The sequence below is a fragment of the Phycodurus eques genome, chromosome 21 (genome assembly GCF_024500275.1).
Source record: "Phycodurus eques isolate BA_2022a chromosome 21, UOR_Pequ_1.1, whole genome shotgun sequence".
NCBI classification, from domain to species: Eukaryota; Metazoa; Chordata; class Actinopteri; order Syngnathiformes; family Syngnathidae; genus Phycodurus; species Phycodurus eques.
In genome coordinates, this window is record NC_084545.1 from 15,631,089 (window position 1) to 15,655,995 (window position 24,907).

The 24,907-nt window shown below is 47.2% G+C and overlaps 3 protein-coding genes across 7 annotated transcripts; 2 read left to right on the plus strand and 1 right to left on the minus strand.

Annotated features, from left to right (window-relative positions):
- Positions 1-1,185: 1,185 nt before the first annotated feature.
- Positions 1,186-4,335, plus strand: nanog (nanog homeobox). The gene is made up of 4 exons (XM_061667062.1): positions 1,186-1,564; positions 3,154-3,530; positions 3,613-3,756; positions 3,982-4,335. Exons 1-4 carry the CDS (start codon positions 1,186-1,188, stop codon positions 4,333-4,335), a joined length of 1,254 nt encoding a protein of 417 aa, XP_061523046.1.
- Positions 4,336-4,680: 345 nt separating this feature from the next.
- tm9sf1 (transmembrane 9 superfamily member 1) lies at positions 4,681-14,239 on the minus strand. 4 transcript variants are annotated; one of them, XM_061666702.1, is made up of 9 exons: positions 14,178-14,239; positions 11,803-12,014; positions 11,517-11,648; positions 10,576-10,698; positions 10,063-10,421; positions 8,536-8,690; positions 8,285-8,470; positions 6,924-7,197; positions 4,681-5,626 (listed from the first exon to the last, which is right to left on the minus strand). In XM_061666702.1, the coding sequence occupies exons 2-9, from the start codon at positions 12,007-12,009 to the stop codon at positions 5,233-5,235; spliced, it is 1,830 nt and encodes a 609-aa protein (XP_061522686.1). In that variant the 5' UTR covers positions 12,010-12,014; positions 14,178-14,239; the 3' UTR covers positions 4,681-5,232. The 4 variants fall into 4 exon arrangements, with proteins under 4 accessions (XP_061522686.1, XP_061522685.1, XP_061522684.1 ...); XM_061666701.1 differs by having other exon boundaries at positions 13,727-14,233; XM_061666700.1 differs by lacking the exon at positions 14,178-14,239 and adding an exon at positions 12,206-13,713.
- Positions 14,240-14,787: 548 nt separating this feature from the next.
- fen1 (flap structure-specific endonuclease 1) lies at positions 14,788-24,571 on the plus strand. Of its 2 annotated transcripts, none has more exons than XM_061666796.1 (12): positions 14,788-14,874; positions 15,162-15,280; positions 15,392-15,494; positions 18,257-18,359; positions 18,729-18,792; positions 18,919-19,028; positions 20,042-20,178; positions 22,245-22,311; positions 22,454-22,585; positions 23,396-23,547; positions 23,765-23,879; positions 24,420-24,571. In XM_061666796.1, exons 2-12 carry the CDS (start codon positions 15,199-15,201, stop codon positions 24,495-24,497), a joined length of 1,143 nt encoding a protein of 380 aa, XP_061522780.1. In that variant the 5' UTR covers positions 14,788-14,874; positions 15,162-15,198; the 3' UTR covers positions 24,498-24,571. The 2 variants fall into 2 exon arrangements, with proteins under 2 accessions (XP_061522780.1, XP_061522779.1); XM_061666795.1 differs by lacking the exon at positions 14,788-14,874 and adding an exon at positions 14,881-15,041.
- The last annotated feature ends 336 nt before the right edge of the window (positions 24,572-24,907 follow it).

Below are 24,907 nucleotides of genomic sequence, written 5' to 3' on the forward strand. Positions count from 1 at the left end.
GATTTTGTTTCAATAAACCACAATGTGCATTGTGCTTTTTCTTGAAGAGTTGCCATTTTTAAGTTTTTTTGGTTTTGTTTTTGTTTTTTTTTTAAAAACAACATATTTCATCAACAGGGTACCTGAAATACACAAATGCGATGTGATGAAAAACCTTGATAACCACACTGTATACAATTTGAAATCAAACTCCATGCAATACACTTTCTTCTCGTGTGCATTTCTTGTAAGAATTATAGTTCCGAACTTCAAAATCGGGAGTTACTTTTCAATCACCCGGTATATACATACACATACACGCACACACATCAAATTGACCAAATTTGGACATAGCAGGTTTCAGCCAGAGGTCAGCGATATGGATTAAAGATTGTTATTTTACAACAGTTGTAATTTGCAGCCACCAAAATCACAATTATATATATATATATATATATATATAATTATAAAGAGAGAGTTTCAAAGTGATGTGAATAGAAGGGAATCACAACTTTTCAACAGTAGCATGTATGGACATTCTCCTGGAAAGTTTTGTTTCATTTATGTGGGCTTCCCAAACTTGAACTTTCTCTGCTGGGCCCTCCTTCGGTTCAAACAAAAGATTTATTTTTTTTCGCACCCCCCCCCCCCCCCCCTACACACACACACACACACACACGCACACACAAAAAAAAATAATGTTTAAAAAAACACGACATACATACACATTTGGTTTTCAGTCCATTGCAGTTTATTTCGCACATTGGAATTCATACAAAGCTCCACATTGTTGGGGCAAATAAAAGGCAACTGCCGCAAACTGCAGGTTGAAATCAGTGCAACTGTTTTCAAGCACCTCGACCGTGCAACAATTTTCAGGGGAAGCGGTTTCTTTCTTTCTTTTTTTCAATATTAAAAGGTCGCTATGAATGCAACGCTTTCATTCCTTCACTGCGCCCGCGCCCCCCACTTTGGGAGCCCCTGAACTACCGCCTCCTCATTGGTCGGGCGGTGCGTAGGCAGCCAATGAGATGCTCGCTCGTGCATAGGTGCGGGCATGCCATTGGCTCCGAGCTCAACGGCCAGCACCCGCACCTGCCCGCGGGGCCTCTTTAAAAACAAAAAAGCGAGCCCGCGGCGCGGTGGCGCGCTTTACAAACACAATTTGGCCAGCAGAGCCGGTGACGGCATTTTGTTCCGTTTAACATGGCAGACTGGAAGACGCAGCTGAGCTACAAGTACAAGCCGCCCTACCACGCCTACGCCTACGGCCTCGTGTATCAATCGGGCCACGAACAGAACCACTGCCCCGAATTGAGCGACTACACGCCCGGGGTGGCGCAAGTCTACTACGCCGCCGCCGCCAGGCCCCGCCAAGAGTCGCCGCCTCACAGCCCGGAGCGGCGCGTCGCCAACGGCTATTGCCGGTACCAGGGCTCCGGTCTCGTTTACCTCGGGGACAGCCAAGCGGGCCGCCTGCTGCGGGGTGCGACGCCCCGATCCGCTTCCGATGCGACGACCGCCGAGGAGCGCAGGAGGGCCGGCAGCGACTCCGCGAGCGACTCGGAGACTCACGCCTCTCCCGGTACGTTCATCTCCGCTCCGAAACTCGCAGTTGCCGAGCTCGACAAACTTCTGCAGAAAGCCTACTAGACCCATTTCGGTGCCGCTCGTGGTCGTTTCAGACCCAACTGGAAAGTGGGTTTGCTGAAGGGCGACATCTCGCGAACCGATTGGGAAATTACACATTTACCTGCGGGGGGGGTCGCCAAACTTTTTTTTATAGAGGGGTGGGGGTGACTTGACTTAAAACTGCTCCAATGAATATTCTTCCATGTGAAGGCACTGATCGTGGTCGTCATCATCATCAATGATTTAGCAAGGAAGGCAATAGATCAATATCAATATCCAACTCTTTACTTTCCAACGTTTTCGAACAATCAATGTATACCGCGTTCCAAGGGCCTTCAAACGCACCATCAGTGGTGAGCTATTTTTAGAACAGGCCCGCAGGTACGGAGAGCGAGATGTCTCAAAATTACTTCTGCAAATATATCCGCGATTTACCTTTAAATGTTGTGTGCATTTATTATAACTTAGTTTGTATATGTGTATATATGTATATGTATGTATGTATATATATATATGTGTGTGTATATATGTATATGTATGTATGTATGTATATATATATATATGTGTATGTGTATATATGTATATGTATGTATGTATATATATATATGTGTATATGTATGTATGTATGTATGTATATGTATATATATATATATGTATATAAAAACACACATTTTAAACCTCCATAGATATCTGCCATTGACTCTGATTTCAAAAGAATATTTAAAAAAATCCCTTAGTTATCCCAGAACGAAACCAGTTCTGGGGGACACTAGCCCACCCCAGGACTCCAACAAAACCACGTTCATCAAAATCTGATGTGGCATTTCGGAATCAAAATGATGTTCCGATAATCTTTTTGAAATCACGCTGAACAGTTGGGATTCCCATCAAAATGACTTGCGGTCACGTTACCGACGGAGGGACGGGCCTTGTCACACTTGTGAATAGTCTCGACTTGTGTGAATATCTTAAACATCTCTTAACATTTGTCTTAAAAATACATGCGCGTGCCCGCTGATCCACAAACCGCACCAACAGAATTGAATATTTACAAATAAGTCACGATAAAGGCGCGCGCAACATTTACAAACCATGTGTAAATCGCGGCTATATTTGCGTAAATAATTTTGTGACAAATCTCACCCATACGATTACAAGTACCTTTATCGAGGTCATTTCAAGAGACCCAAGCATGGTTACCCAAAACTCGTTGGGGTATTCAAAATGCAGCTCACGAGCACAGCGAAAGATTGCAGCAGAGGTCCGACAGGCAGAAGAGGCCTCTTGTGCAGTTGATGTGGTAAACTCATCAAAACGATGCAGAGGAAAGTCTGGATGATCATTGGCAGTGGTGGGAGTTGCCGATCAGCTGAGTATCAACGCATGCGGAAAGTAGTTATTAGTGAAGTGTTTTTATGGGTTGCGGCGGCATACACGCTAGCAGCCGTGAAAACAAAGGGAAGGGATTTCTCACGTTATCGTCCAAGGTACCCGTTTGCACCTTTTAGTGGTTCTTATTATACTCCTTATATTCCCTCGCAGATTCATGGAGTTTTAATAGCGGCCGAGAAAGTGGTTTCCCACAGGCGGACCCTACCACATGGGTCAAGAAGGAGCTCAGCGAGGACGCTAACAGCAGGAGCCCCGACACCGGAGACCAGGTTTCCAGCTCGCTTATGGGGGAGCTGTCCTCCTACACTGATGTGGGCAATCCGAACGCCAACGCTTTCCCTCTACAAGTGCCCTTACCGGCCCTGAAGATGCCAAGCACGAATGCGAAGAGCCCTAAGGGAAAGGTGCGCGTAGTCTTCTCCAAAAGCCAGATGAACGCTCTTGTCCAGCGGTTCAGCGTGCAGAGATACCTCACCCCGGCCGAGATGAAGAACCTGGCCGAACTCACGGGACTTACCTACAAACAGGTAAGTCAGACAATTTACTCGGGCGTGCGCGGGCCACCTTGATCCGTTATCGTCGGTCGTTTTTAATTCTTCACGCTCGTAGGTGAAGACTTGGTTTCAAAATCGAAGGATGAAGCTGAGGAGACACCAGAAAGACAGCAATTGGGTGTCCGAGCGCTACATCAGCAACAACGGCCGCAGCCAAGCCGACCTGATGAGCGGAACGGTGATCAGCCACGCGCCACCTGTAAGCAAATCCTTTTGACTTGTTTTCTAATTTGTCCCTTCAATGATCCTGATGTCCAGCTTGGGTTTTCTGTTGGCTAATAACAGTAATACTGCGGCTTGGACATAGAGCGACGCGTCCATTATGGAGGTCTGACCATAGTTTGGTTATGGCCTTAAAGGCGAGACGCAACACCGTCCAACAGAAGTAACTTGATTGTGATGACCGCCTGTCTCGTCTTTTCAGTATCAGCCTGAGCCCCAAAGACCGCCGCTCAAAGAATGCTACAATCACCCCGTGATGGATTCCGCCTTTAAGACGACGGCGCCGCAGAACCTGGCCTTCTATCTGGCCACGATGGCCGGCACCGCTGGATCCGCTCAGTATCCCGCGTGGTCCTCCGGCACGGCTCAAGCCGCCGGGCCCCAGGCAGTCGGTTGGTCTGTGCCTCCCGGCGTCAACCAGTATGAATACAACCCGGGCGTATTCCACCCGACTGGCAACACGGAGCCAGATACCAGCTTTGACAGAAAAGATGCCGAGTCTGTCACCGGCCAAAACTCAACAAATACAGTCATTGTACATGACCTCGGCCAGTAGGACGCTTGTGGTGTATAACATTTTCTTTCCAAGGGTCTTCAGGTGAATGATTTTTTTTTTTTTTTTTTTTTTTTTATATATAAATCGAGTGGTTGTATATTGTTCATATAGCTGAGCCAAAACATTTTTTTTTTTTTTTTTTTTTTTTTAAAACCCACCAAGTTTTATTTTTATACACAACTATTTAATGCTTGTTGGTATGCATTGCATTGACTTTTGGGAAATGTTTGAAGGTAAATGACTGATTAAATCTATGCACACTTTTTCTCCTACAAATACAATGTCTTGTCTATATTTAGCTGTATAATTCTTCAGTCTTAATATAATTCAGTGACTATAGTAAGATAGTTGTCTATGACTACAATGTATTTTATTAGAGTATTTAAATCAAAACAAATCAGTCGGTTGCCACACTGTCAATATTGCTCCCTTGATTATGCAACACTGTTTACAAGGCACCAAAATCGCATCCTCTGAAGGACCAATGAAAAACGATGCTTTCAAATAGTTTAAAACAGGCTGACAAAAAGAATCGTATTGCAAGTCATTCTGCAATGCTGTGCGACCGAAAGTACAGTTTGTCAACATTCGCGTACACTAAAGTGCTGACCAAACCACAGCAGAAACTATTTGTTCGGGGCGTCCCACAAGTCACATCCCTCCGTTAGTCCATTTTATTGTTTATACACCAGCCCCAGATGCATCCTTCATGTGAGAAACGATGGCTGCTCCTCAACTTGAACTGCTGGCTCCAGTCTACCCCGCAGTATGTTCTCTCATGTGGTGTGTGTGTGTGTGTGTGTGTGTGTGTGTGCATGAGCATGAAAAGAACAGGGGAACAAAGACCACCCTTCGGTGTGGTGAGATAAGCGCTTTTAACAGCTTCAGCACGCGTGCCTAGTCCATCTTAAGGCTGCGGTAGATGTAGCGAATAAAAGCCAGCGAGGCCCAGAAGGACACGCTACCCAGCATCAGTGAGAAGACCAGCGCCGTGAGCAGAGAGTAGCCGAAGAACTCTGTACTCTGCACGAGGCCGCTCATGGAGGACCTGTTCCTGTAGTAGAACACAGAGTAAACGAAGATGAAGAGGCCAGTGGAGCCCGTGCTCAGCACGCTCCGCCACCACCAGCGGTAGTCCTCGCCGGACAGCAGGAAGTAGGTGAGGGCCACCGAGATGCAGGCACCCACTGAGAGGAGGATGGCGAAGACGCACAGCAGAATGCCATAGAGAGTGTAGTGCTCCCTGCCCCACACGGTGGCAAAGATGTAGTACAGCTCCACTGAGATGGCACTAACGGGAAAAATGGACAGAAACCACAAATTGATATCTCGGGCACTGAAAGAAATTCATTAATATGGAGGAGGAGGAGGGCCACAATGACTTGGTGTACTCGGGTCATTACAGTGGGTAGGGAGAAGTATTCCTACACCCTTACATTTTTCCACTCTGTCATATTGCAGCCGTTTGCTTAAATCATTTAAGTTCATTTTCAAAATCTGTATTTGTAAGGGTCATGTTGTAAAGTTAATTTAAAAGGATCGAATATTTTTCGAGCTCATCGTTTGGGGTATACTGTGATGCCTCGATACAAGTTCAATATGTTCCCTGGCCACGCTCGCAACTCAAAACACTCTTCTCTCAAATAATCTTTTCCCAATGATGTAAATGGATATATATGCCGTTAATCCGTTCCAGCCTCCCCCGCAAAGAAAGAACAGAAATTGGTGTAATGTGCATTTTCATGAGAGAAATAGCGCTCCATAAGATTGTACATCATTCAAGCATACGGTAATGACAATTAAATACAATCAAACCGTTAATGTCACAGCACATCATTTAATCAATTTGGAATCAATTGACTAAAGCTAAAGTGGGATTCATAGTCTCTCAGCTCTTCGATGAGTATGGCACTCATATTAGTCGTTCTAGACGGAGGTTAAAGGATATTTGAATGGGAGTACTGTTATATTGTCAGTGTTTTGTGCACCATTTGTGTTCAATCCGTTGCTTAAAGGGTTAAAGCACTGCAACATAGACGCTAATTAGCAGACTGAAAGGATAAGCTTTTTTTTTTTTTTTTTTTAAATATACAAGGTGTAATTCTCTGTTTTACGTTTAGTTTGAATGTAAACTCCGACTCGGCGCGGCATTAAACAGCTAGAAGCCGCTTTTTTTGGGGGGGGGGGGACACGCTGTTCACTATTTGCCAAACTGTTGCTGATCGGAAAGTGTGTCAAACTGAGTTCATTGCCACCATACGGCGCTCGTATCTCAAGTCTGCGCTCGCCAGTCAAAGCAAACCAAAAAAAATTAAACTAAAATAAAAAATGTCGAACCTGGGGGAAAAACCCGTACATTGAGTCACTTGTATGTCAAGGCACCACTGTACTGTATTAAGGGTTGAAACTGCTAACATTTCGGGGCGGGTGTCCGTGACTCGCAGATTTTCCGGGCTGGGTCCTGAACCCGGGCCAATAGTGAGGGTTTGCTGTATTTAGCGGTTTTTCCGTTTCAGCGCTGGCCTAATACTCATTCATAGGTTTCTTGACATTCCACACAAAAGCAATTTATAGCAACATTATCTCACCTGAATGGCAAGAAGCCACCGATGGCCATGTGCACAGCAGCGTGCTTGTACCAGGGCTGCGGAGGGATCTGCCGAGGGATGTTCCGAGTGCGGCACGGAGCCTGGAAGCCGCCCGCTCGGTTCTTGCCTACGATGCCGCCGATGACGGTGAGCGGGAAGCCCACCGACACCCAGGCGCCCAGGAGGAGGAGCACGGTGGTGGCCGGCAAGGCCTGCGTGGAGCCGCTCCACCAGTGGACCGAGTTGACGACGCTCCAAGTCAGGAACAGAGGAGCTGCGGGAATAACGGATGGTCAGGTTATGGCGATTCGAGCTCATCATTGGACCGGAACGACTCGTCGATATGAATCGCGAGAGGAGGACAAAGAGTCGTCACACTCTTCCAATTGTCTGTACTGGAGAGAACTTGAACTATTAAGTTCATCTTTACTCTATCCACCTTTGTTTGCCTGCCTATAAAAAAGACGGTCAAATAAAAGGTTGAAAGTCTGCATCGGAATTTTGTTGAGGCTTAAACTGCTTCTTCATCAAAAGTACTAACATTGACTTCAGATATTTACACTATAAAACTGCAGACACGGCGGCGGCGTCATCTCCAGCACTACGAGGTTGGCCAGGTGAACCTTGTCCCAAGATTCACATTTTCAGCGCATCTTCATCACTGCTAACCACTTTCGCAACCTTTCAGCACATAGAACACCTTGAGATACAGTAGGTTTATCCTGAAAAAGGGAGTTATGTTGATGATAAGGGGGAAAAAAAAACAAGAAAAGCTCTGGCATCGAACGTCCAAGTTTTGTATTTTTCTGGATTTTTGGGTGGGCGGTGGCCCCGTATCCCACAAAAATAAAGCCTCGCCTGTTCTGAGCAGCAGCAGAATCGCATGTCAACATTTCCTACCGTAACTGAATTATATTTATTCATCAGGGTGTTCCGAATAGAAACTTTGCTGCCATTTTAGTGATGTGTGGCAAACGAAGGGAGAAATGAGCAGCATTTGTTTCTTGCGTCTTCTTTTCTCCTGCCCCGCAGAGTCACACTACACAGTACAATCCGGGAAAACGATGTGGGCTGAGGGTCGATTGTGAATTTGATGGTATGCAAAAGAAGGAAAAAGAAAAACCTGGAAAGCGACCTGCAAATGGCCCCTCAGCCACAGTTTGGATAGTAGACCTCAGCAATTTGAAATTGAATGAATTGAGCACAATCCATCATCCATTTTGCAGAGCATCACTTCCAGTTGGCTTTAGTCTCGTCATCCACGTTTACCGTAAAGTATCTCGACATCACGATCTACGATATACGATATAAGAGGGCCACGACCCTCAGCCTACCCCTGACGTTCCTTTGAGAAGACTCACCGGAAAAGAGAGACGAAGTCAAGATGATGTTCCACACCCAACGCCTCCCGTTAATTTGTGTGTAAAAGCTGCACGAGACGTAACCTGACACACAACTGGTCAGAGCGTACAAGACGATGGCCGCAGAGTTAATGGCGCCGTGGCGGTGCACATTGAACATTCCCAGGAGTGCCATGACGATGATTCCTATGACACAATAATATAACAGCGCAACACGATAACTTGTAACAGTGACGATTGCGTGTGCATACCTGTCGCAAGGGTAAGGAACTGGGCCCCCACTCCGAGCACGGCGCAAAGCAAGCTTTTGTAAGGGGGAAACCGAAAGACGTCAGTGTGTATGATCTTCCAGCCGTTGTCTCCTTGGTCCAGGTCATCACAGCCTGCCTCCTCCTCGACGTTGTACCTGCAGATGAGGGACAGGATGTTAAAAGGAGCGAGCGATTCTAACGCAGTTCCTGCTTGACGTGGAAACGGTCACTTAGAAGTGCTTGCAATTCCGCAGGCTTTGAAGGCAAGACGGCAACAGCTGCATCGGCTACGCGAGCAGCGTTCGATAAGACAGTCGAGGGGCAACAATTAACCGATTCACGGACAACTAGTTTCGTAATGGAGAGACATTGTTTCGCTTAAAATTGTCCAAAATCTTGGGAAATTCAGCCTCTCAACAAAAAAAAAAAAAATCTGATTTCTGTAGTCTTCCATGAAAGCAGACTGACTATCTTTGTCCTTAATCAAAAGAAGACATTTGTTCAAATCTGATTAAATCTGCTAAAGTAAATAAATGCATTTGAAAAAAGCCATATATATATATATAAATAAAATATTCTCCCAAAAGTCTTGGGAATCATTCAGATGTTTATTTATTTATTTATTTTCTGGGGGGGGGGGTAAGACGACCCTTTATGTTGGTTTTGGTCAGCAGTGGTTTTCCTCTGCCACGGATGCCATTTTTGCCCAGTCTCTTCCTTATTGTTGTGTCATGAGGCAACGGAGGCCTGCAGTTCATTCCAAGTTGTCTTTCGTTCCTTTGTGGCCTCGCGGATGAGTTATCGCTGTTCTCTTGGGGTCATCTTTGGAGGCTGCCACTCCTGGGAAGGCTCACCACTGTTCCATGTTTACACCACGTGAGGACAATTGCTCTCCCTATGGTTCGTCAGATTCCTGAAGCTTTCGAAATGGCTTCTGTAACCCTTTCCAGACTGACAGATGTTAATGACTTTATTTCTTGACCCTTCTGGAATTTCTTTGGCTCGTATCATTTTGTTGCAGCTATTTTAGATCTTTCGTCCGACTTGATTTAGTCGGAACAGATTCTGTTTGAGCGATTTCTTGATTGAACAGGTCTGGAAGTAATCGGGCTTGAATGTGATCAGTGAAAATTAAACAAATTGTGATGAGCTAAAATTACTTCCCGAGTCAACAAGTGGGGGTAATTACTTTTTCACAGAGGGCCAGGTCACTGAAGTTCCCCCCTCCCCGAATACACTAAATCACCATTTAAAAACACTATTTTAAGTTCACTTGGGTTATATTTGGCTGATATTTACATTTGTTTGATGACCTGAAACAAAGTGGGGAAACTATTTTCAAAATAATTTGAGAAGGGGGCCAATACCTTTTTCACGGCACTGTATATCTAATTTTAAAAAAAACGTTCGCAACCCACCCAAAATGGGTCCCGACCCACCAGTTGAGAATCCCAGGATGAACGGATAATTAAAAGAATCAGACAGAGACGCATAGACAGACAAACAGTATCAAATAAAGAAATAAACCTGGCAAAGTCGTTCTTCAGAACCCGCATGAGGATGATGATAACGAAGCCCAGCAGCAGCACCACGAGCACCAGCGAGTTGATGATGGACAGCCAGTGGATCTCTAATGTTTTGGGGAAGAACGAGTAGTCCCTAAGGCGCTCCGCTCGGCGGGCGTGGGTCAGCGGGGACTCGAACCAGCGCACGCTGTACGTGTGAATGACCGTCAGGCTTCCCCCGCCCACCCCGACGCCGCCCAGGGCTGCTCCGGCACCGTCCTCCAGAGGGACAGGTTTGACCTCCTTCACAGAGACGTTGGCGAAGATCACAGAGTCGCCGTTGTACTCGATGTTGAAGTCCAGGTGAGTCCACAGACCCACCTGTTGGCGGGAGAGAGGCAAAGCGGCAGAGAGCTTGCGTGAAGGTGTTGCAGCAGGGGTTTTGCAAGAATGTAAAATGTATCTTTTTACCAAGTCCCTCTTAAAAAGCCAAAACACTTGCAGCCCTCAACCCCACAAAGACATGAGAGTTTACTTTGTGGCTGTGCGGCAGGAAGCCGCTCTCCTCGATGTATCCCACAAAGCCCCAGATCGGAATGTCGTCCAGGACAAATTCAAAGTAGTACAGCTCTTCGATTGCCTCGCGGAGCTGGTCTACCTAAAACATAGCGATAGTCTAAAAACTCATATGGTCAGTCCCTGATGTCAATGTTTCTCAACCATGGGTCTGTGGACTACGAGTGGTCCTCGTGCAATTGCAAGGGGTCCGTGGGGGGGGGGGGGAAGACCATTTCCAAAGGATCGGAAATGTGACCGAGACCTTTAGCTATGTAAACTGAAAGGACTTTACATGGTATCCATTGAGATTTCATACTTTTTTGTCGATTTTGTTACACTTGTTCCGAGACCACTACGTAAAAAAAGTGTTACGTATTTCTGAAAGCTACTGCACAAAATGCTGTGTGTAATATATTTCGTCAAACACTGCTATGCCAAGAAGCTACTGCATAAGTAGGCCGTTTCGGAAGTTACACCTGAAAGCTCACATTTGCCTCAAAGAGTAATTCAAGGTCGTAATGCAATTTAAAACCCCAAAAAGGTTGAGAATCACTGCCTTATGAATGCAAAATATCCGCGATCGTATTTCAGTTCAAACGTATTTCTACAAAAGGAAATATTGACTGCCTACTCTCCCAAAAACAATTAAGGTAATAGATGCACATTAACCGCACGGTGTTATTGGATTCCATTATGCCGCAATGCAACGCAGTGAGAAATAATAACAACAAAAAAAGCTATCAACAAACGATTTCCACCAAGGAGGATACCAAACATCTGCGCAAGGTCCACCAACCAGTAACCCCAAATCTATACGGTTGGATCACTAAGATTCAGAATTTAGATTTTTAAGCCAAGTGGGAGAGAAACATATATCAGTTTGTCCAGTTTGCCTAAGAGTCTTGAGCTATTTCATACCTGTTTCTCTGAAAGCGTGAGCTGACAAAGAGTTTTCTTCTCAACATTCTCTCGAAACCGAATGTGATACAACGATTCGGCCATTCTGTCACCATCCAGCACTTCGCCCAAACTCAGAGACTTGTGATGCACCTGCGGAATGATTATCAAGCAACTATTTAGAGATGACACGAAGCTTTAGTTGGCTAGAATTGCTTTAGAAATTGGGCCCCAATACTCCTAAAGTAGACATACGACACGGTATTACCACAGCCCATGACAACCCAGCGAGCGACGAGAGACTGACCTTGTCTGGCCTGCAAACAGGCAAGGTGTAGAAGTGATACGTCTCCTGAGGGTTATGATAAGGACCCACTTTGTTGACGTAGACCGTCACGTTGTCCCCCTGCTTGTAGCCCAGCGCCACGGCTGTGAGGAAGCACAGGGCCAAGACTCGAGGCGGGCTCATCGTCCTCTGGCGGCTACCCGGCGAGTGTCCTCTTCTACAGTGCATCACGCCTGGCGCAGACACAAAAAGTGAGCGATCGATTTTCGAAACCGCTTAATTATTAGGCATGCCGATACGGTGCGTGAGCAGAAGGCGCCCATACTACAGCACTGACACCATTTGACCAGCCTGACAAATAACTTCCAGGCAGATGGGAGTAGGAGCCGTGTCAACTGTGCGGAGATACACGAGGCGACGTCACCTTTGATTGCCATCGCCACGAAATGAAGAAATCCAAACATTTGTCCCTCCTCGCTCCTCTGCTGTTCTCCTCGACGGGAGGCGCTAACATGTAAACAGAGGAGCGAGGCCATTGCAAATAAAGAAATATGTCCGAGTTCTTTGTCGTCTCTTATCTCCTCTGTACTCCTTTTACGTAATGCCCCCTAGTGTTCGGACTGAGATACCACATATCTGAATGCATTTTGTGATAGGCTACGTTGAAGTGAAATGTGTGGCAAGACCGTAAGGGAAAAACATGAAGTTGGATGTTAACATTTTCAGTAATCCATCCATTTTCGGGTCACGGGGGCAGCAGCTTTAGCAGGGACGCCCAGACTTCCCTCTCCCCGGCCACTTCATCCAGCTCTTCCGGGGGGGATCCCGAGGCGTTCCCGGGCCGGCCGAAGGACGTGGTCTCTCCGGCGTGTCCCGGGTCGTCCCCGGGGTCTCCTCCCGGCGGGACGTGACCGGAACACCTCACCGGTGAGGTGCCCGGGAGGCATCCGAATCAGATGCCCCGGCCGCCTCATCTGGCTCCTCCCGTACTCGGACGAGCAGCGGCGTTATGAACAGTATCGGCGACGAAGGGCAGCCTCGGCGGAGTCCAACCTTCACCGGAAACGAGTCCGACTTACTGCCGGTTATGCGGACCGAAGTCTGACTCTGGTCGTACAGGGACCGGACAGCCCGTATCAGGGGGTTCGGCACGCCCCACAGGACTCCCCGCGGGACTTGGTCAAACGCCTTCTCCAAGTCCACAAAACACATGTAGACCGGTTGGGCGAACTCCCGTGCACCCTCGAGGACCCTGCCGGGGGTGTAGAGCTGGTCCACTGTTCCACGGTCAGGACAAAAACCACACTGCTCCTCCTGAACCTGAGATTCGACTTGCCGACGGACCCCCCTCTCCGGCACCCCTCTTTTTGTTGTGGTCTTGGGCAAGTGTGGCTTTGTTTCGTATTGGTGTTTTTATTTGGGATCATGGGGAAGAATTCATCGGTCCTGCTTGCCCCATCCCCATTTCAAATTCAGAATTTGGCCTTCTTGTTGGTTCCTACAGTTTGTTTTGAAATAAACTTGTAAACTTACTGAGTGATGATCGAACCCACACACGGTCTGTCAGACGAGTGAACCATAAAACCAGTGACTCCATAACATTTAAGTGGGTCTTCAAACACTTTGTGATGAACTGAGCGCAATATTTCAATGCACAGAACATCAGATACATTTATGTACGCTACATCTAAAAGCCCCTAAACATTAGAACTAGACTCCAGAACGCAACGCTGATATATTTGCATTTGCTTTTCATACACTCCATTTAAAAAGGAGCCGAGTTGGACTGCAGTCGAGCCGTAGAACCTCCTTTCCTGTCACTTCTCCAATTTCCGTCTGTCTTAACAGAAACGTCCCACCGAAATGTCAAAGCAGACGAGCTCGTAGCGCTGCCATTGCGACCTTTGTCATTTCGTTAAAAGTGCGGCTGAGGCGTCCAACAAACCTGTTTCTCCGTCGGAGGCGTCGAACCCGTCGAACCCGGGCCCCGACGGTCTCTCGAAACGCGTCGACGCCGGAGCTCAGAGAATAGAAAGACTTAGCAGCGGAACATTGGAGGAACCGTCGACGAATTGTGCTCGAGCGTCAAACACGCGAACGAGCCATTTACGTCCAAGCACAAGCGCAAACAGCGGCGCGAGAAAGCGAGGAATTGAGAGGCGCGCGACTCCACGTCACCTCAGAAAAAGACATAGAACGAACGCTCGCGTCGGTGTTCCGGAGTGGGCGGAGAAACAAAAACAGAACGCAAGCCTCCGTTTTACTTCCCTCCTTTATGACATGTATGCAAGCCCGCTCGCGGACAGCTTGAAAACAACAACAACAACAACAACAACCAGGTATTACGGCCATATGCTACCAATCGTTCAGATTCAGAATTTGCATGAGGCGTCAACCTGCTGCCAACGACCATGAACTGTTTGCCGGATTTCCTTGTTGCTCCAATGACCAATCAAACGCACCCTTGTTATAACAAGTCACGTGAATGCACATGAACGCATCGCTGGGAAGTCTCGCCATTGACATGAATATGAAAACGGGTAGATCTGACACGCCCCTTCGAGCTGCGTGCCGACGGCGACGCTAAACTAGTGCGGGCATAATGCCAGCGCATTCCATTGGCGTGAACGTCAAGTAACCCGAAATAGCAAGGATGCCTGAATCGTTAGCTGCACTCGGTTGCACACGACGCCGTACAATCACAACAGGGGAACTGGAAATAATCCTTCATTAGATAAAAATATTTTGGGGGGATTTTATCAAATGTTTTGTATTGATCACACGTTTTTTAGCCTTGAAAAATCAGTAAGTCTCATAACATTGGTTGAGAAATAACAAGTTATGCATGATGTTCAACGTCCATGCTTCACCATTGATGGGAATATTGCCCCCACCAATGTGGCCGCTACGTAGGCATGTTGCTTAGCCCTACTGCTGTGGGGGGGGGGGGGGACCCTGGGAAAACTATTTTTGGCTAGATATCTGTGACGTTGTTCCGCTCGATAGGTCGATTGCTCATGCCTGCTACCTCATGTCCCGCGAAATCGACTCACATCCTTGGCGGTAGACGCATCGCGACACTTGCAAATTCTTGTACGTGTTTGGTGACTAGTCAAACTTTACATTGTAATTTGTATCCGTTGTTGTTGCCTTTGCGGTTCACTATTCTTTAACAAAATGTTATTGAGTTATCACGCTGACCTGACGGAAATAAGTGCGTTCCCTTACCGAATCGGGGATTTGAATGCAACTTTGTAAATGTACGTGCTTGTGATATGTTAGCTTGTTGTATATGACAGGCTGGGATTAGAAGTTACAGTCAAGAATATCAGAACGGTAGTCACTCTGATTGTTTCGATTGTTGTTGTGTTTATTCCTAGAGCTTCGGAGTTTTGAATTGAACGCGACACGACCACAATGGGCATACACGGGCTCGCCAAACTCATTGCTGACCAGGCTCCGAATGCCATAAAAGAGCAAGACTTCAAGAATTACTTCGGTAAATCATGTAATCTCTTATGTTGAGAACCATTAAATATTCCGTGATTATGATGGCTGAACAAGGCCAAGTACAAAAAGAGACATCTGTGGCCGTATTTTGATTCCCCAGGCCGCAAAATTGCTGTCGATGCCTCCATGTGCATCTACCAGTTCCTTATTGCTGTGCGACAGGATGGCAACGTGCTGCAGAATGAGGATGGAGAGACCACCAGGTACAGCGACTTGCGTGTTGGCAAATGTTTGCTGAATAATTGATGTCATCCACGCAAGAAACGGGCAACTTTAGCGGAATCATTCTTCAAGACAAATTCCTTGTGTGTCTTGGAACACACTCGGCCAGTAAAGCGCATTCTGATTCTGATTCTGATTCTGATTTCTCACTGCAAAAGTCCAGACCTGAAAATGCTTCGATATGCGGAGCCACTGGCCAACCTGTCAAAAAATATCAAAATTGCATATTTCCGTTTTCTTTTCACAACCTTCATTTGTGGTTTTGCAAATATAATGTTTTGTTTTTCCACGAAAACAGTCATCCTTGTGTGTACCATCAATTCAACTATTTGAATCCCACTAAAGGGCAACAATGCATAAACATGAACAAATGTATTCCCCCAAAGACAGAAATACAAGTTGATTTTTAAACACACATCAAAACCCTTAAAACAGTTCACATTTAAATACAAAGAACACCAATAACTTATAGTGGGTACGGAAAGTATTCAGACCACCGTCATTGCCCACGTGAGCATTGAAGTCCCCCAGCAGAACGATGGAGTCCCCAGCGGGAGCGGATCTCCAGCACCCCCTCCGAGGACTCCAAAAAGGGCGGGCGCTCTGTATTGCTGTTTGGTGCAGAGGCACAAACAGCAGTCAGGCGCTCTCCTTCGAGCCCCACCTCCATGCCTGGGTCCAGAGGGGGGGGCCCCAGTGACCCGCGTCCGGGCAAGGGAAAACCTCTGCCTGATTTGTTTATATATTGCAGCCGTTTGCTGAAATCATTTAAGTTCATATTTTTCCTCATTAATGTACACACAGCAGCCCATATTGACAGAACAAAAATGGAATTGTTGACATTTTTCCAGATTGATGAAAAAAGAAAACCTGAAATATCACACAGCCAGAAGTATTCAGACCCTTGACTGCGGCACTCATATATTTAACACGGGTGCTTTCCATGTCTTCTGATCATGCTTGAGATGGTTCTTCACCTTCATTGGAGTCCAGCTGTGTTTGATTATACTGATTGAACTTAATGAGGAAAGCCACACCCCTGTCTATATAAGACCTTACAGCTCACAGTGCACGTCAGAGCAAATGAGAATCAGGAGGTCAAAGGAACTGCCCGAAGAGCTCAGAGACAGAATTGTGGCAAGGCACAGATCTGGCCGAGGTTACAAAAAAAAAATGTCCGCTCCACTTAAGGTTCCCAAGAGCACAGTGGCCTCTGTAATCCCGAAATGGACGATGTTTGGGACGATCAGAACCTTTCCTAGAGCTGGCCGTCCGGCCGAACGGAGTAATCGGCGGAGAAAAGCCTTGGTGAGAGGTAAAGAAGAACCCAATGATCATTGGGGCTGAGCTCCAGAGATTCAGTCAGGAGCTGTGCAAAAGTTCTCGAAAGTCAACCATCGCTGCAGCCCTCCACCAGTCGGGGCTTTATGGCAGAGTGCCCGACGGAAGCCTCTCCTCAGTGCGAGACACATGAAAGCCTGCATGGAATTTGCTAAAAAAAAACACCTGAAGGACTCCAAGACGGTAAGAAATAAGATTCTCTGTTCTGATGAGACCAAGATAGAACTTTTTGGCCTTAATTCTAAGCGGTATGTGTGGAGAAAACCAGGCACTGCCCATCACCTGTGAAGCGCGGTGGTGGCAGCATCATGCTGTGGGGGTGTTTTTCAGCCGCAGGGACTGGACAACCGGTTGCAATCGAAGGAAAGATGAATGCGGCCAAGTAGAGGGATATCCTGGACGAAAACCTTCTCCAGAGGGCTCAGGACCTCAGACTGGGCCCAAGGTTCACCTTCCAACAAGACAATGACTCTAAGCACACAGCTAAGATAATGAAGGAGTGGCTTCAGAACAACTCTGTGACTGTTATTGAATGGCCCAGCCAGAGCCCTGACCTAAACCCAATTGAGCATCTTTGGAGAGACCTGAAAATAGCTGCCCACCAACATTCACCATCCAACCTGGCAGAACTGGAGAGGATGCCCAAATCCAGATGTGAAAAACTGAAAAATGTTGCATCATTCCCAAAAAGACTCATGGCTGCATTAGCTCAAAAGGGGGCTTCGACTAAATACTGAGCAAAGGGTCTGACTACTTCTGGCCGTGTGATATTTCAGTGTTTCTTTTTTGAATAAATCAGCAAAACAGTTTTTTTTTTCCTCTCAATATGGGGTGCTGATTGTACATTGAGGGGGGAAAAAAATGAACTTCAATGATTTTAGCAAATGGCTGCAATATAACATTTCAGGGTGCCCGAAGACTTTCCGTACCGACTGTATATCGGGGTGATTGTAGATCGTCTCTGCCCAAGGTTCCAAAGCAAGAGCGAACACTGATGGATTGAGAACACATCCCTGTGGAGTTCCTCTGCTAAGATTCCACTGGGTGGCCGGCGTTTGGTTTGCAACTATTCTGAAAAAACTATTATTATAACTGCGGAGGTCGACGCAAGTTCATGTTCGAGGGGAAAACTCGCCCACCCCAGAAAAAGATTATTCGAATAAATAAAGCAAATACCACAAGTTAATAAAAACAAAGAGCAAAACTTGCTTTGAATAATGTCATTTTCATTAGACTTTTCTCGACGAAATGTTTTTGGGGGGGGTCGAGTCGTATCAGAAACGGTATCTTTGTGGAAAGAAACCCTTCTCGGTTTTATCTTAAGGCAATATGGCCCAGCCTTAGTGATAGCACAGTAGTTGTCCATTGCTCCGGCACTTTTGCTTGTGCTTCTCGTTTCCAGCCACCTCATGGGAATGTTCTACAGGACCATCCGCATGCTCGAACATGGCATTAAACCCGTGTACGTGTTCGATGGCAAGCCCCCACAGCTCAAGTCGGGAGAGGTTTGTGTGCGCCTGCGCTCTTGTTGTTGTGTTACGTAAAAGTCCCATTCATCGGAACCAAGAGAGATCACACACACGAGCATGAATACACGCTTAGAGTTTATTTCTTGATTTCTTGATTTATTTTAAAGCATTATCTTTGTCTCACGGTAGCATGTCTGCGTGACATTTATGAAAACATGCACGTTAGATTCCTGATGACTGGTCTAAATTGTTGTTTGTCTACACGTGCCCTGTGATTGGCTGGCGACCAGGCCAGGGTGTACACTGCCCCCCCCCCCCAATCAGGCGGGCCAGGTTCCGGCTCATCTGCGACCATAACGAGTTATTGAAGATAATTGAACTCACTAATTTAACTTTACTCCTCAGTTGGAAAAGCGAGGGGAGAGAAGAGCCGAAGCTGAGAAACTGCTCGCACAAGCCCAGGAACTTGGTACAGAATTTCACCGACAAAAGAATCTCTATTTCAGGACCTTTTTTTTTTTCATATTTAAGATTCTGTGTTAGCTTGTTTGCAGTTATTATTATTATTATTATTTGATTTTTTTTTACAACTTAGGGGAGCAGGAAAACATTGACAAACTCACAAAGCGTCTTGTCAAAGTCACCAAGCAGCATAATGACGAGTGCAAGAAGCTGCTGAATCTGATGGGAGTGCCTTACATTGAGGTTAGTAGGAGGTTTGCTTTGCTTTACAAATGTTCCCCTTTTTAATAAAGTAGATTTCAAAGCCGACCTACCCGGACGAGCACAACGACCTCTTTTATGACTAAAAGGAATCTGTAGAGGTGGATGAATAATCGAAGAACAGAACGGGAAGACACATGGCAATAAATCCCAAATGAAGGGGAACCGCACTTCGGGGTGACTAAAACTAGAACGTCATTTATAAAGGGTCCAAGCACCAGGCGGTGCATAACATCCAAAACTCACACAGTTGGCCGCCTTAAACAGTCGGAAAGCATTTGTTTCACCACCCGTCGCCACAAAACGGGGTGGACGGACGCACGTCTCGAAGAGCCATTTCCAAGAATGAACAGGAAGTCAGCCCGGAGCGATTGTAGCTTAAGAGGGTTAGGGGTACTGGGATTTATTTCAGGGGTGCTCCAAACGCCATCTTAAGTTAGCCTACTAATATTTAACCCCGAAGATTTGGAATGCAATATTGGACGTTTATCTTCAGCTCAATAGTTTGAATTTCCTGAGCTCAATAAAGCCCTTAAGATCCTTCGTCACGTTTATTTTCGAACCAGTGAATCATCTCAACGCTACTGTAATTGATAACATGAATCAACATTTAATGCAGTTTACCATTTCAACGGCTTTTATACTCCCATCTTGGTGATGAAAAGTGTCCCTCGTGCCACTACACCGACAGCAGTATTACTGCTGCTGGCAAGAGCGTCATTATGTTAGCTGTTGACGCTAAAACAATCAGTCAAAATTCTATGGTGATGGCAGTTTTTCTCTTTCCCAATTCAATGTTAAAATAAAGCTTCATTGTTCATATGTATTCATCACAACGTTTAGGCCGGGTCTACAGGAAAGGATGGTCGCTGTCGTCGTAGGCTGTTTCGTACTCCTTGAACGCTGGCAGCTAGACCCGGCCCACACATCCGCACACCGATGTGATTTCTGAATATTAGCAGCCCGAGTAGCGTTTGTACTTCATGTGTTTGTAGGCCCCGTGTGAGGCGGAGGCCAGCTGCGCCGCTCTGGTCAAAGCAGGAAAGGTCTTTGCCACCGCAACGGAGGACATGGACGGGCTGACTTTCGGAACAAACGTCCTGCTAAGGCACCTCACGGCCAGCGAAGCAAAGTAATGTTGCTCTGTCGCAGTTTTGGGGCGCTTTTCATTTCCTCTTTAATCTTCTAAACAAAGGTTCTATTGAGAGTGCTGTTTAAATCCCAGTCATTTTAATTTGACTGTCAAATAACAGATTCAAGAAGAGAGTGTCTTCTCTCAGGATTAGCTACTACCGATCAATGCTAATGTTGCTGTTATAGAGTTGTGTGCAGTTTTTGGACAAACTTGTATTTTATTGGCTTGCCTTCCAAAAACTCCCTTTCGAAGAACGGTAGACATAAAAACGAAGAGTTTGTCGCGAAAACGGTACGAGCCTGGCACTTGCCGACGTGAAGTCGAGCATTCCTTACCTCTGTAAGGCAACGGCATAAGGTAAGATTTGTTTTCGAGTTTATTTGTATAGCCTCTCCTTAAACCGTCACCTTATCGCGGCGGAGGGGTTTTGTGTGTCCCAATGATCCGAGGAGCTAAGTTGTCTACGGCTTTATGCCCCTGGCAGGGTCATGGCGTGCCAAACAGGTCCTCGGTGAGGGACCAGACAAACCACGGCTCCAAAGACCCCTATGCTGTTTACAAAGAATGGAATATATTTTTCCTTGCCTGGAAGTGGGTCACCGGGGCCCCCCACTGGAGCCAGGCCTGGAGATGGGGCTCGAAAGGCGAGCGCCCGGTGGCAGGGCCTGCTCCCATGCGACCCCGTGGATAGCGCGGGTCCCCCTCCCCATGGGCTCACCGCCTGCGGGAGGGGCCATAGGGGTCTGGTGCAGTGTGAGCTGGGCGGTGGCCGAAGGCAGGGACCTTGGCGCTACGATCCCAGGCTACAGGTACCAGTCCTCTCGAGAGGGGGTTGGACGCTCTTCCACTCTGGAGTTGCGCACCGCGAGAGGTCCCAAGCGGGTGTGGGTATATTTATTATTATTTATTGATTGATTCCACGCCTCCGTTGCTGAGACGGCCGACCGGAGCCGTGGCCGCGAGTCGGTCTGCGCCTGTCGTGGCGGAAATCCCCGACTCCATTGTGGACACCAGCGGTGAGGGATGCCGTAAAGCTGCAGGAGGGGTCCTATTCGGCCTTTTTTGGCACACGGGGACTCACGAGGAAGCCGATGGGTACCGGCCGGCCGAGCGGAATGCAGCTTTGGTGGTCGCTGAGGCAAAAACCCGGGCGTAGGAGGAGTTCGGTGAGGCCGCGGAGAACGACTACCGGACGGCTTCGAGGGAATTCTGGTCCACCGTCCGGCAGTCTCAAGAGGGGGAAGCAGTGCACCATCAACACTGTGTATAGTGGGGATGGGGCACTGCTGACCTCAACTTGAGTTGTTGTGACGGGGTGGAGAGAATACTCGGAAGACCTCATCAATTCCACCGACACGCCTTCCCATGAGGAAGCAGAGTCTGGGATCTCTGAGGCGGGCTCTCCTCTCTCTGGGGTTGAGGGCTTTTCGAACCGTGTCCCTCGGCGAGTCCCGCGGGGGGAGTTTGGGAGTACCGAACTCCCTGATACGGGCTGTTTGCTAAGCTGCAAGGCGCAGATAGATCTACGTTCCTTCCCTCACCTACGGTCACGAGCTGTGGGTCGTGATCCCGGATACAAGCGGCCGAAATGAGTTTCCTCCGCAGGGTGTCCGGGCTCTCCCGTAGAGATGGGGTGAGAAGCTCGGTCGGGCTCGGAGCAGAGCCGCTGCTCCTCCGCAATGAGAGGAGCCGGATGAGGTGGCTCGGGCGTCCGTTTAGGACGCCTCCCCGGTGAGGTGTTCCGAGCACGTCCCACCGGTGACGATCCACGACACGCCGGTGAGACTACGTCTCTCGGCTTGGATCCCCTCGGAAGAGCTGGAGGAAGTGGCTGGGGAGAGGGAAGTCTGGGCTTCCCCGCTGCAGCTACTGCCCCCGCAATCCGACCTTGGGTAACCGGAAGAAAATGGATGGATGGATGGATGGTTTAGTGTTAGTGTTCTGAAAAGTGCTCGAGACGGTCACTGTGTGCTTCCACTAGAATTTCGACATTTTGGTTGTTTTCTTCACATTGTTAACGTTGCACTGTGTTTGTTCCTGCACTGAAAATGTCTGTTTTCTAGGAAGCTTCCAGTCCAAGAGTTCCACTTCAGTCGCATTCTGCAGGACATTAACCTGACAAATGAACAGGTATCAATGAACAGTGTTGTCATGGGATATTTTTTAGTTTGGTGATTGGATGATGGTTGAAAACCTGAAATGTCAGGCTGCGGGACCTCTTGGCCCCTCCGTTTGCAATCAATTCTTACCTTCTTAACGTGTTACCTACCAGTTCATAGACCTGTGCATTCTGCTGGGATGCGACTACTGCGGCACCATCAAGGGGATCGGTCCCAAGCGAGCCGTCGACCTGATCAAGCAGCACGGCAGCATCGAGGAGATCCTAGAAAACGTCGACTCGAATGTAAGGTTGATAAAGATAAAAGGGTGCCGTTTTGAAATGGTGATTTCATTTATTAAGGGGGGGAAAAAAACGATTCAAAGTTACCAGTTACCAAAATATGACATGATGAATAAATTATAATAGGGAGGTTCTGTTCAATCACCTCGTATAACAAGCAATGAGTCTTTCACATCTCTGTGGAGATATTTTAGCCCACCTTTTCCTTGCAGAATTGTTTGAATTTAGCAAAAGTGAAGGCTTTTCGAGCACGAGCGGCCTTTTAAGGTCACGCCACTGCATTTCAGTCTGGACTTCGATGAGGCCACTCCGCAACCTTTGTTTTTTTTTTAAATGTTTTTTTTTTTTTTGACTTGTGACTGAAGGGTCACCGGTTCGAGTCCCGAAGTGTCGAAGTGTCCTCGGGCAAGACGGCGAACTATAATTTCTTCTTCTTCTTTTTTTTTTGTGAGATCACGTGTGACCACGTGAGATTTCGCGTTTGGCGTTCAATGTTGATATTATCGGAGAACACCAAAAGTGTTAAATGGCAGCTTTTTCAAATCTTTGCGTGTGGGCTCAGTCAAAGATATCTTTTAAGATTTCACAAGTCTGTGTGTGCCAGGCCGTACGCTTTGGTACCATATGTGGCAATCGGGGGAATCATTGCACCGTGTCTGCTACTGCAAAGGTTCCATCTCGTCTGTTTTTGGCCGCTTTGCTTGGCCGGGTCACTCTTGTTAAAAGAGGTTTTCATTTCAATTGTGTTCATTTGGTTAAATAAAGGATGGGATTGATTGATTGATTGATTGATTGATTATTTCTGACGCGTAGAAGCACCCGGCTCCCGAGGACTGGCTGTACAAGGAGGCCAGGGACCTGTTTCTGAAGCCCGAAGTGGTGGATTGTTCCACAGTGGCGCTGAAGTGGAACGAGCCGGACGAGGACGGGCTGCTGCGCTTCATGTGCGAAGAAAAGCAGTTCAGGTGAAACGCAAGCACCCGCCCACCCTCCATCCGTTTTCTGTAGCGCTATCGCGGGTGAGCTGGATCCTATCCCAGCGCACTTCGCGGCATACGCCCTGCGATCATCAGAATCAGAACATGTGAACATTTTCACAAAAGCAAACTTTCTTAAATGCAAGAGGACGTTTGACTTGAGACTGACCACTCGCATTAATGAGTTGATCTTACGTCCGTGTAGTGAAGACAGGATCCGCAACGGGTGCAAGAAGATCGTAAAGAGCCGGCAAGGGAGCACGCAAGGACGACTGGACTCCTTCTTCTCAGTCACTGGGTCGCTGTCGTCCAAACGGAAGGTACTGTACGTTGAAGTGAAGTACACGTTGTGTGAGACAATGCCGGTTCAAAGGAAGCCCTGCGGTCAAACACAATCCATTTTCCGCAGCGCTTGTACGCATGAGGGCTTCCCGCTCGTTGTTGCGATCGCATTGTTTTGCACCGGAGTCCCAGTCGCTCGGTTCGAGTATTTGCCGACGCCGGGTCCTGATCCGACAACCGGATCAGGACCCGGCGTGGGCGATCGGCGATAGCGTCCGCCTCACGGTTCCGAGGTCCGGGGTTCAATCCCCGTCCCCGCCTGTGAAAGTTTTTTTTTACTTTCCTTTGCTGTTTGTTTGTGTACTTGTAACTTTTTTTTTTTTTTTTTTAATGATATTCCAAATGATGACTTCAGGGGTGTTAACCTTTCACAGGATTTCTTTGAAAAAGAACTATTGGCTCTTTTCCGATCAAATATCACATAACAGTTTATCGTGAGACAATGTAGCTGCTACTTATGCTCACTGACGGTTATTGCTGTGTTATTGCCTTTCTGACCAACTTTTATTGATTTATAGGAGCCTGAAGCAAAAGGATCCGTTAAAAAGAAGCTGAAGACTGGCGCTACACCGGGAAAATTCAAAAAAGCCAAATGAAAAACCGCTTACTTTTTTTCCCTCTCTTTCAAGCATGTTTAAATGATGTTTTTCATATTTTATGGAATAAATGCTCGTTGAAAGTAGTGTCATTCGCTTTTTTTTTTTTTTTTTCCATTTGAGCTTTGGGGTGGGGTCAGAGCCAGAGGTGGGCACACTTTTGTACTCCAAGGAATTTTGCAAATTTACAAATGGGCAACGTTATTTGTAGATGAGGTTAATAATAACAAATATACATCTAAAACATCGTATTTTGATCAAATGATTCGTGGGTCATAGCTTCGTAATTTTCCAGGAGGAGAAGGACGTCGTCTCTGCAGCGTAGCCTGGGTCGTGCCCGGTAGGGACGTGCCCGGAACGCCTCGCCGGGGAGGCGTTAAACAGCACAACAGTAAGTTCACCAGTGAGAT